The following is a 12,530-nucleotide window of genomic DNA, read 5'->3' as shown; positions in this document are numbered from 1 at the left end:
GGTTTAAGATCCTCAATATTTTCAAGGACCGATGGAGACTTGTCAGCAATGAAGGCACTGCATTTTTTTTTTTACAGTAAGATTAGAGTAAACTCTCATACAGTCTAGCACTTTTAAATTTAAAATGTATTTAGATATATATATATATATATTTTTTTTTTATATTTAAAAATATATTTTTTGTACTATGAGTTACTGAGGGGGAAAAATCATAATAGTCTGGAAAAATGTCAATCTAGACAGCTCAGAAAAAGTATTTCATTGTTGTCTAGGATATGCTGTCATTTCCTCTTTTGATCAAAAAGACATAAAATATACATTAAGTCAATACAGTCCATCTTAGAAGAGCTATATCAACACGGCCGAGCTTTCCTGATTGAGTGAGTGCTGACCTCAAATAGTTAAGAGTAAGAAAGAAGGACAGAGAGAGAGACAGGCTCGCAAAAAAGAGTGAGAGCAGAAGCCCAGCAGATCAAAGAAAACAACATGAGAGAGGATATGAGCGCTTTGAGAAGTAATATTGGGCCGATACCATCTGTTTCCCAAGTCATGCGGCAGGATTCAGACAAGCACAGGGAGAGGACAACAGAGACGGCCCTTTAGCCCTGGATAACACAGCCAAAATGGCTTATTAAGAAACCTCCAATTTAATATGAGATTGGGCAACATTAAAGGGTTCCTTCTGCAAAGGACCTTTCTCCCCAGTTGTTGAGAAGAGAAGCGTTATATAACAAATAAATTTGAGGATTATTTCATAAAAGGGGCGCCAGTGTAATTTCTCCTTTGGTATTTTCAATTTTGAAGGTGGCACAGTAAGAATGGCCGGAGATGTATGAGGTGATTTCACTCTTCATGTGGGAAAGTGAGTTAGAGACGAAGAGAGGAGCCACTGCTCTGACCGTATGCTCCAAATCTTTTATTAGTAGCTGTATTGTGGAGAAACTAATTATATAGATTCTACAGTTAATTTGGTCTTTTTTTTTTTTTTTGTATGTTCATTTTAGGAAACATATTAATTCGTTAGTCTCCATACTGCTATCATGCTATTGTGTATATATAAAAAAAATTAAATAATATAATAAAAGGTATACTAAAATAAAATAATAACAATACACACACACATACATACAGTATATATGTCTAAAAATCCTCATGTTGATGTTAATAATATCTTAAAATTCCATGCCTTAGTCGCATTCAGCAGATTAGAGCTGAGACTTAGAAGAATACACTGCATATTCAAAATTTCAGAATGTGAGAACACGGCGCACAGCTTTTTGCATAATATATCTATACAACTTTATCTGCATACATATTGTGCATTCACATTATTATATAATTTGAAACCATTTGTATTGTAAAAAAGTGTTATGCAAATAAATTTGACTTAGGTTAACTATTCCTTTAAAATATTGGTGTTTTCCTTAATAATGTCTTACTCCTCACATGTGTTGCAGACTCATCCATGATCCCAACAGTCGTTGGGTCATCTGAATTCTAATCAGATCCATGCACAGAATCACTCAACCATTCAACTTTCCCAGAAGATCCTACTGATTTGCTGAGCTATACAGGTCTCATTGGATCCAGATTTCGGTCTTTGAAAAGCCACCGCATTTCCTTCCGCATGCAATGTTTTATTTATTACTGGTTATTTGATCTGGTCTGAGACCATTATGGGAATATGTACCTTTCTGAATAATCAATAAATAGCCATTTTATTATTTAGAAGGATCTGGTGTGAAGGGCTGCAAAAAGTAAAAGTCATTACACAAATCCGTCATTGTTGATAAATGAGATCACTTGTAAAGTTAGATGGGTGGCATGCATGTGGACGGTTCTGTGCATTGCTGAATACTATTAGCAGGCAGTAAATATTGCACAGGCCTCTCCACGGGACTATGATTCGGCAAATGGGCGGCAGAGAAAGGGCAGTAAATTTGGAGATTAATTAACCCGTTGAATTCTGGACATTTCCAGGTCTCTGTTCTGGTGACCTGTGGACGTAAATGGGACGAGCCTGTCCTCGGCAGAGAGAGGAGAGTGAGGGCTCTCGTCCGGAAGAATGAGTTATTAAGAGAATTTTTTGAATAGATGGAAAAATTGTAGCCTGGCTATTTAGTGTCATAAAGTGCAGCCAAGCCAGCGCAGGGGCTCCTCGGGACAGGAGGCAATAGCATTCCAATCAAATCTCAGACGGATGAGAGATGGGCCTGTCCACTCTGAATTTTTATATTGTGGAAGGGGCTGGAAAGAAATAATGCCGTCCGTGAGTGAATTAACCTCTCGCGGTGGATGGAAAGGCCTCTGTCATCTATAGGGGAAGCAGAGGAAATGAATGGGCGGAACAGAGGCTGGGCGAACTGGGGGGAGGGGTAGATAGGATCATAACCCTTCACCAGAGATGGACCGTCCGTGGCTGTAGCTCGGTCACATCATGGGTTGTGGACAAGGGTGAGTATGTAGTGTTTTTGTTGATATCTAAAGGTCTGATCCAAATCACTTTGTTTGGTTTTTGCATGACATTCATTCACATGCATGCAAAACAAGGATGTAAATACACCAAACGCACTCTCCTGTCAGTCTGGACAAACAGGTTATACAGTTCAGCCAGGAAAACTTTAGCAGAACGCACGTTATGTATATATATATTATCAATGAAACCAACACAAGAAATAAAGCAGGTATGAAATTATTATTTGTTCTTTTGCTTTATTGACAAAAGTGATCTTTCATTGTCCTTATTTCAGAAATCTATGAGAATCGTTCAGGAAAGCAGGAGTCAAATATTTTCTAACGACGGATTTTCTTGTTTTATGTCCCAATTTGCATGCTTATATACTATGCATTAAGAGTGTGTGCTTCTTTGGTGATGGGAAAGTAGGCTACATCCCTCTGGGTGTGTGGAAAGAGTGCACCAGCGCTTTGATATACTACCAGGTCATAAATTACATCTAGATAACACAGAACTCCTTGTAACATGCTGTTTGTGGTGGAATGTTAGCTTTAGCATATCTAGCGAATGTCCATCCAGTGAAGTCATTACCTTAAAATGCATTACTTAATGTTAATATAAATTTTAAAAACTTGTGTTGCAACCTTAGCCTTACATTGAGGTAAATATTAACAAAAAATATGCAAGGATGGAAGATTCACCAGAAAAAGTATATTATCCAGGCACATTCATATAAGCACAGCTGAACCAGACAGCACCACCCTTACGAAAATGTACTACAAATAAAACAGTTAATATAGTTAAACCATGATAACCACAAATTAACCATGGTAACACTAACCATAGCTGAACCATGTCATTTGTAGTAAAACTGTGGTTAAACAAATGATAATCAATACTTCAAAAATGATGATGTGCTTATGATGAATTATAATATAAACCCCCTTTATTGACTCCTAATTAAAAATGCATTGTTGTTTTATTATATTTTGCTTATCCATGTATTTATTTATTATTATTATTATTATTATTAAATGTCAGTCATATTACAGCCAATGAACATAACAATAGTCATTCCAACATATTGTACAGAAAAATATTGAACATAGACTACAATATGTAGAATGAGAATATACAGTAAAAATTTGATACAAAAAAATAAAATAAATAAATAATTGTCAGTGCTGCGTGTTCACGTGCGTGTTCAGTGACGTGTGTCTTGAGGTCAGAGTTTACCGGAAGCTGTTGGCTGCTGCCGGGAGACAGAACAACTCAAAACCCTTTAGAATAATCGTATTGTTTGCACGTTGACATACGTCTTTATGGATGAAGGGTTTGTTTTGTGTTCCGTTCGATTGCATCGATGTAAGGATGTCTGTATCACCTTGAGACGAGCGCTTAAAACCCGGAAGTGGAGCAGAGCAGCAGGAGTTAGCTTAGCCGCTAACACTCTTTATCTCTTCTAAATCCCATATGAGGGAGTGATTTCGTGTTTAAACGCTGATCTCACGCTCATTCTGCACGATAAAGTAACATATTGAGCCTGCCATGCGTGTCAGTGCCGAGACGCGTCGTTTATCGGGTTGTGTGATCAGTGTGATACACTCTTCCAGCTGTCAGACACTCCTCAGTCTCATCTGATCAATGTGAATCTCATTAAACTGCTCAATTACTCTGATCTGAGTCATTCGGGTAAGATTCTTCTTTTCTCGTAATTCGGTACACTGTGAATGCACAGACATTAACAAATTATACCAGTAACATATGACATTTTGGATATTTTTGAGCTCAATAATATATAAATTGTATAATATGTTTATATACACATCACTCAGTACCATGATGTATATTAAATGTGATACAATCATGCTGCCACTACTTCATATAAGGGGGTTTTCCCTCATCTAAATATATGTGTTGTGTGTAGGAGTTTAAGTAAGCAACAACAGAAATAAAAGCTTTGTTTTGCATTATTATAAGTATGCTTATGTGCATGAAAACTTTCATTTGAAAAGCGTTTCTCTAAATCATAATTACTACAGTAAACTTGCTGTTACCTCATCAATGTAATCAATTGATTGTAAATTAAGTAAAACGACTGACAGGTGATTCTATATAAATAGATTTTATATTAGTGACAATAACTTGCTTTATGGTTATAAAATGTTGATGCAAACAATCCCAGCTGTGATGTACTAAATACCGTTTCCTAGTCCAAGCTTCTACTTCATTTCAACTTTGAGTACAAACATTTATAGCTCAGCTTTAAAGCAATAGTTCACGCAAAAATGAAATTTACTCACCCTCAGGCCATCCAAGATGTAGATCAATGGGTGCCGTTGGAATGAGTATGGGAAAAAATAAATAGTATGTTAATGACATCATCTATGTGGTTACCCACATTCTATGAAATATTATATCAGTAGACAGTGGATTCAGATTGTGGTTGAATTGTTTTGAATTTCAGGAGCCTGCAGACATGAGTGGTAAATCTGGGCTTGGGAATTACAGCTCGAGGAAGCACATCTCCATATCAGTGCCATCATCCACAGAGGTCATGTCACCTCATATCAAATCTGTGGAGGAGCTCAGAGTGCTGGGCATCAACCTGAGCAGCTTCAACACACCGACACAGTTCTTCATCTGTGTGGCCGGCGTCTTCCTCTTTTACCTCATCTACGGCTACCTGCAGGTGACATTCTGTCCCATTGCTCAGTGATCGTTGACTTTATATTTGTGTCTGCAGTGATGCTAAACTCGTGTTTTCCTTCGTGGAATTGCTAACTTGTGAGTCTCTGTGTTTTCAGGAGCTGATATTCTCAGTGGAGGGATTTAAGCCATTTGGCTGGTATCTGACGTTAGTGCAGTTTGGATTTTACTCCTTGTTTGGTTTAGTGGAGTTGCAGTTTACTCAGGACAAAAGGAGGAGGTAATTTTTGGGGCTGTTGACAAATTAAAAAAATAACCCTCAGTTATAATAGAAAACTGTCGCTCTGGATTTTGCAACCAGCTGCAGTATTACTGATACCTCTCTTAAATGGATGTTATATTCAATTTCTGGGGATAAAATGTTATTTTATTAGCAATTGCAGAACTTTAAAGTTATATCAACTTCCAAACACTTATTATCATAAAACTAGTATTCACAAAATGAAAAAAAAAAACTTAATAGAATGTTTCTTCTTTTTCTTTTTTCAGGATACCATGCAAAACCTACATGATAATCGCATTTTTAACAGTTGGGACCATGGGCCTATCCAACACTTCTTTAGGATACCTGAACTACCCTACACAAGTCATATTTAAGTGCTGCAAACTCATTCCTGTCATGATCGGAGGAGTTTTTATACAAGGTACATCAGATCATGTGCTAGATTGTTAGTCTTTCAATGTCTTCCCATTCAATGCAAACTGAAAATGTGACAATAACGATATTTATATTGTTAAAAAAAAAGTATATCAGACAAATGCTGTTCTTTGAAACAGTAATAATAAGAAGAAATGTTTCTTGAGCACCAAATCATATTAGAATGATTTCTAAAGGATCATGTGACATGAAGTAATGGTTGCTGAAAACTCAGCTTTGCCATCACAAGAAAAAAATTAAATATACTTAAATATAGTATTTTAAAATGTACTAAAATTAAAAAAATAGAAACTGTAATTATATGTCACAATATAACTGTTTTTACTATAGGTATTACTGTACTGCATAAAAAAAGCAAATATAATTTATTATAATCAGTGGAACACAAACTGATCATTTTTGTAACCGCTCATTGAGAGCGTAGTGATCAAGCTCCAAAAAGGACAACAAAAAAGTATGATTAAGTCCATATGACGTTTGCACTATTATTATAAGTCGTCTACTATTATTATAAGTCGTCTACGACTATATGATGCCAACAGCAAAGTTAGCATCATATGATTATTCAGAAATATTGAGCAGGAGATTTCAAAGCTGCAGCAGAGAAGTAATTATGGGTGAATAATGACTAAAATGTCATTCTAAGCTTGAAATTTAGGGTAACACTTTATTTTGATGGTCCTCTTTGAACGTTCTGTTGACTCAACTCAATAAGGTTGACTAATTTGTGAGTAAAATATAGGTTTTCTGTGAACAAGTTCCTTGTTCTTATGCCATTTCTTTCATTGGCAACTGTTGTTGTGGAGTTTTTCACTTTTCTTATGCAACAACTGGATTGGAGTTTTGATATATTGAGCAAGAAAGAATGAAACCAGCTCAACAGCTCTTTCCTCTCTTTTTATGGGGATATTTAGAATTATATTTTTTTTCTCTGGCATCATGGACCTTGCGTCCCCTGAGGCTGGTGCGTGAGATCAGCGGGACGTTGGTTGAGGATGCGCTCAAGATGCCAACCCATCAAAGCTGGACGAATCAAAGTGAAGCACAGCAACCTGCTGCATCACCTCCAACCCCACGGCTACTACCTGTTTGAGAACACTCTTCGGTCTTTCTTGCTGCTTCTTTTTTCTCGTTCTTTGCATTTTCACGTCCAACCTCAAACTCATTCTCCTCACATGCTTGCTTGTGATGAGTTGAAGAGTCCAGCAGAAAAAGACAAAAACTCACTCTCTTTCTCTTCGACATCACTTCCCCGTTGAACTTGTTCAAAGATCTTTGTAAAGCCAACCTGCAGCCAGTGTCAAACCTGCAGCCAGAATTCAAAGGACCCAGACGATAAGGCCCTCAGCCTAGCAGAAGATCAGATGCATGTTTATGCGGCTTTTGTGATGTGTTTGAGTTGATCCATGTCGGAGTTTCTTGGTTTGATGGAGCTTGTTGATGTTGTGTGTTTTTAGGGAAACGTTACAATGCTGCGGACGTGTCTGCTGCTCTCTGCATGAGTCTCGGTCTGATCTGGTTTACACTGGCAGACAGCAAGATTGCCCCAAACTTCAATGTAACAGGTATAGGACTGCTCAGTCTATTGACTGTGAGAAACAGGCTCCAAAATCTAGTCAGCTGTCTTGCTAATGATAATCTACTGTCTGCATAAGATGAATTTTAAAAAATTGAATAATTAACATTGTATTCTTGTTTATTGTTTCTAGGGGTAATTCTCATATCTCTGGCCCTCTGTGCGGATGCAGCTATTGGAAATGTGCAGGAAAAAGCCATGAAACTTCATAACGGAAGCAATTCAGAGATGGTACAAATTATTTATAATTAATAGCATCACAATATGGTTGCAGGAATATTATTCATTGTTGCCAATGTGTTGCAGGTTTTATATTCCTATTCTATTGGTTTTGTGTATATTTTGCTGGGGCAGCTGTCTGTTGGGGGGCTTGGACCTGCTGTTTCCTTCTGCTCTCAGGTGGGTTTTAACACACATATTTTACAGTAAAATACACACGCATTTTGAATTTAAAAATATATTTCCACATATTGTAATAAATTAGATTTTTGCACCAAAAACATGGCAGTTTTTTCACCCTTCCTCTGACTCTTAGAATTTACCAGGGTGTTTTTGATGCTGTACCCTTAAGACTATTATATGTAAATAAAATATGTTGTGACTGGTTAGCTATATATGTATCGTTCACACTATCATTTAGGATCAGACATTAACAATATTTGCCCCTGGAATTGATTTCCAAGGGTATTGTTGACCTTTTTAATGGCAATGTTTATGAATTATTAAATGTATCTGTGTTGTCTATATGTCATATACCTACATTTAGGGCTGGGCGATATGAACAAAAGAATGATCACCATTTTTTTCATATCAGTCTATATCGATAATTATCACAATAAATTTCAAATCTTTGTTTCTTTCAAGTTTAAAGCCATAATTTTGCTCCAAAATGAAAGCTGTAGAAACCAGACCATTAATTTTCCTTAACAAAATTAATATCTAACTAGAAAAATGTATTTCTTAGTTGCTGCATGTTCTAATGAGTGATATTGTTTCAAATCAAGAAACTGGTTTGGGTTGCCTGATAATATTAATAATAATCATAATCACTTTTTTGTCTCTTAGAAATGCACATTTGATAGTAGCTTGAGTTAAGATTCATTTTTAAAATCAGTAACGTGTAAAAATTGTAGCAACCTCAATTTTATACAGTTAAATTTATTCTGACCAAGGTTTTTTTTTCTCGTTGCACACAGTGAGCCTGTTTGGCTATAAACTACTTTAAATCACAGAGTCATTTGTGTTCATCGCTGAATTCAAGCGCTTCACACTGGATCTCACAGCGCTGTTTAGTGCTCGCGTGACCGAGTGAACGCATCTAGTGAGCTCACGCCACGCGGCAGTTTGACTTTGATCCAAGCGGATAAACAGTCCGTGGCGTGATTCAAATGAGTTGCGCTGGTTCGTCCGCTTTTGGCGCATAAACTTTATAGCGAACATTTATCGAACTCTTCATATCGTTTTATCGAGGAAAATTATATCGCGATAATAATCGTTATCGAATTATCGCCCAACCTTACCTACATTTAACCAATTACTTTAATTACCAGTTAAACTACCAATTTTATTGTATTACCAATAACATTGTATTAACATCAACAAAATTCATCTTTGCATTGGAACAGAAGCTGACTTGGCATGTTTATTTACAACTAAATGTATTTACAACTAAATCCAATCTACACTCTTCATTCATTTTCAAATTTCACTTCAATCATGACAGTCATAATAAATTTAATTGTCCAGGCACATATTTTTGCCCCGCCTGTCTTGAATTTGGGGAGCATTTTTGTTCATTTTCAAGAAAGCAAATTACAAACAATAGGACAAATACAATATATCAAATCATTATCGTGAAATTTTAGTCTCATGGTCCTAAGTTGTACCATTTGTTTTTTTTATGTTAGATTTTATTGAATACTTGTTTTTTGTTTTTTTACAGTGCAGTAGTATTATTACAATTACTCATTTGTACTTTATTTTTTTATTGAATAATCACAATAAATAATAAAATTATTTATCATTATAAATCATCACAATAAAACGATTTATCGGTTTTATTAAATGCTTGATTTTTACTGTACTCGTGTCATTACAATATAATGTTCATATTTATTATTATTAAATGTTTGATTTTTCTTGTAATGTGGTATTATTACAATAGCAATATACTTATCATGTTTATTTGTTAATCACTGTAAATATCAAAATAATTAGCATTTTTTTATAGTTATTTTGAATCTCTCAAAAACAGTAGAAATATGGCCTATGAGAAATTTGGTTCAAGTGTCAGTTTTTTTTTTCTTTTGTGTGTTGTATGATATATAAATGTGAATGGTCATAAATTAGAACTTGTGGTTGTGATTGCTTTTCTAATTTTTTTAATTGGTGCATCCCTAGCAGCATCATCATTTTCATATTTACTGGTTCATATTAACTGACCCAAATGAAAACTATAACCACAAAACTGTCATACAAATTTAAAGAAAATGTTTACACAAGCACAAGACTCATTCATTTCAAAGGATCAGGATCTAGAAGTTTTACATGACATGAGCCTTCAAATCACTGCATTTTTAATGTATGTTTTACTCACTCAGCATCCAGTGACGACATACGGTTATGCATTCTTATTTTCACTGACGGGATATTTTGGCATTTCATTCGTACTGGCTCTGATAAAGCTGTTTGGAGCACTGGTTGCTGTCACAGGTAAGATAAGCCCTCTCTTTTGAAAGTATTTTTGGGATGGTCATTCAAATTTAGTGAATTAATGACTTAACTTTCCTTTTTTCTCTCTCCAGTGACTACGGGAAGGAAAGCCATGACTATTGTGTTGTCATTTCTGTTCTTTTCAAAACCTTTCACTTTCCAGTAAGTGAACCAGAATCTCTGCTTTTATAACATATTATGGTGTATTTCCAAACGAAATGATGCTGAGCAAATAATGTAGGATGAGATTTGATTTTATTCATCAGGATTTGATTGGGTCAGTTTTAATATCATGTCAAGTGTTGAAAATACTATTGACATATTTCTATTTTGTTGAGAATGACGTACACTGGTTCTTTCGCAGGTACATCTGGGGTGGTCTTCTGGTGGTGTTTGGCATCTTCCTTAATGTTTACAGTAAAAACAAAGACAAAATGAAACTTCCCTCCTTGGCAGAGCTCAGAAAACGAGTGTTCAGTGGGAGGAAGGTGCGCCTGCTGTCTCAGGACGTGTAGGAGGATGAACTAGAAAATTTAATTAATGGGCTTCTCCTACGTCCTACATCAGCTAATGGTGTGGTTTGGAGTCCGAGATGGGGCAGATGACCGCACAGAGTCGAATCGGCGCACATGGAGCGTGGGGATCTGTTCGAATCAAAGGGACCATAAACTAAAGCCAAAAAAGCAACGATTTGCACTGGAAATGGACATGGTTTCAGTAGAAAATTCCTTTTTTTAACAAATCATGTCCAAATGAATGTCGCCCCGATGGGAGCCAGTGACATTTTAAATGAATACATTTCACCTGCATGTGCCGTAAAACAACGGCAACAGTTGACGTACAAGTCAGGACTCTTATTTTTTTGAGTTAACTGCAATTGCATAGCTGAAAAGAACTCTGTCTGTTTAAAGGGCTGACATTCGGAAAAGGATCAACTTATCAGCTGCCATATTCGCTAACCGTTTGTTTGGTGAAAGGGTGGCTGTTTTTACATTAAAAACAAACTGGGAAGTTGATTCAGACAGTCTGGAGTGTTTTCATGAATAATGGCGTCTCTTATCCATTGGCTCCAGCATGGAGAGTTGAAAGGCTGCCAAGTACTTCCTCAGATGTTTGGCCCTGCGATCGCCCAGGGCCTGTTTGATTAGTAATCCTGGAATAAGATAGCACCAGAAAGAAAACAAACACTGTGCACAGGGCTTGGCTTTAGACCTAATTTAGTTGAGCAGAACGTCACACATGTGTGTGTGTGTGTGTGTGTGTTTGTGTGCGCGCATATGTGGTTTGTGCGTGTTTGTGTGTGCCAAGTGTGCGACACTTTCAAAGCCTCAGGGAAATGATTATTGTGCAGTTGTTGCCACCCTCTCCCTTAGACACACTGCCAGTTATAAAACAGCATTAGCACAGATACACAAAAGGACGAGCTGCTGTCTGAGTCATTCGGATTTCCTGAGCAGAATGTCATTACGTTTTTAAAACTGACCATACAAACTTATCACAAAGCCTGAAATGTTACAGAATCTGATTTTTTTTTATTTATGAGCTTTATAAATTATTAAAACATCATTGGACGTAGCAATATACTTTTTAAATATTTAAATATATAAAAAAAGTTATTCTAAAAAATGAAAACATTAGGAAACCTTTTTGAAGCAGTCATTATTTTGTGACTATATTTCTTATAAAGAAGGGCAGAAATGACTGCAACTCTAAACAAACTCATATGGGTTAATTCACACAAAAATGACAATTGTCATTTTGAATTGTTTTTTTTTACACATTTTTATGTCCATATTCTAAATCCATGTTTTAAACATTTCTGTGGATTCTAAAATCATGTTTCGCAGTGTCCAAGCTGCTCAATTTAAAGCTTCTAGTGACCAAAGGCCATTTCCACCAGCTTTAAGTAACTAGTTGTGTAAATGAGCATGAATTTACACCAGTAAACTCATGTACAGTTTTTGGTATGTAGCTAGAGCAGTCTGAGAGAGTTTGTTCTTTATCACTGATTGTGCATGCCAACTTTCTTCTAGCTCACACAAATGTTCTTTACAACACAATTTATTTTGTTAGTCCATTTCGTTTTTATTTTTTGGCCTTGGTTTCTTTTAGATGCAGTTACTGAATATTATGTACATATTTAAATATACTAATTAGCAAATGGAAATATGTATTTCAGTTCACAGTAACATAAAGAAATAATAAAACAGAAAAGCACAGGTTTTTGATACTTGATTGCAAATTTGAAGGCTGCTCATTTAATTATTTAATTTCATATTAAGCAGTAACGCATTACTGTGTGGAGAGTCCACTTCATGGATCACTTCAAGTCCTGCCTTCAGGACAAATGATTTAACCCAGGGGTGTCCAAACTCGGTCTTAGAGGGCTGGTGTCCTGCAGAGTTTAGCTCCAACCTTAA

General features: G+C 36.0%; 1 protein-coding gene across 6 annotated transcripts; it reads left to right on the top strand.

The window, feature by feature from the left end:
* Window positions 1-1,991: 1,991 nt before the first annotated feature.
* On the top strand, window positions 1,992-12,302 carry LOC306864594 (adenosine 3'-phospho 5'-phosphosulfate transporter 2-like). Of its 6 annotated transcripts, none has more exons than XM_079408700.1 (10): window positions 1,992-2,454; window positions 4,923-5,147; window positions 5,263-5,384; window positions 5,654-5,808; window positions 7,280-7,387; window positions 7,532-7,629; window positions 7,705-7,797; window positions 9,999-10,110; window positions 10,203-10,272; window positions 10,475-11,134. In XM_079408700.1, the coding sequence occupies exons 2-10, from the start codon at window positions 4,935-4,937 to the stop codon at window positions 10,623-10,625; spliced, it is 1,122 nt and encodes a 373-aa protein (XP_079264826.1). In that variant the 5' UTR covers window positions 1,992-2,454; window positions 4,923-4,934; the 3' UTR covers window positions 10,626-11,134. The 6 variants fall into 6 exon arrangements, with proteins under 6 accessions (XP_079264826.1, XP_079264829.1, XP_079264824.1 ...); XM_079408703.1 differs by having other exon boundaries at window positions 2,357-2,454; window positions 7,753-7,797; XM_079408698.1 differs by lacking the exon at window positions 1,992-2,454 and adding an exon at window positions 2,588-2,684 and having other exon boundaries at window positions 10,475-11,683.
* The last annotated feature ends 228 nt before the right edge of the window (window positions 12,303-12,530 follow it).

Source organism: Barbus barbus, assembly GCF_936440315.1.
Source record: "Barbus barbus genome assembly, chromosome: 46".
Lineage (NCBI taxonomy): Eukaryota > Metazoa > Chordata > Actinopteri > Cypriniformes > Cyprinidae > Barbus > Barbus barbus.
The sequence above is the reverse complement of the archived record's forward strand: the minus strand, read 5'-3'. Positions and strand labels throughout refer to the sequence as shown.

Bases quoted from the DNA above. Each gene is read 5' to 3' on its own strand.
- LOC306864594 (XM_079408698.1), top strand. From the start codon at position 2,658: ATGAAACCAACACAAGAAATAAAGCAG. The intron at 7,798-9,998 runs GTGGGTTTTAAC...TTACTCACTCAG, and splicing joins CTGTTTCCTTCTGCTCTCAG to CATCCAGTGACGACATACGG. The intron at 10,273-10,474 runs GTAAGTGAACCA...GTTCTTTCGCAG, and splicing joins TCAAAACCTTTCACTTTCCA to GTACATCTGGGGTGGTCTTC.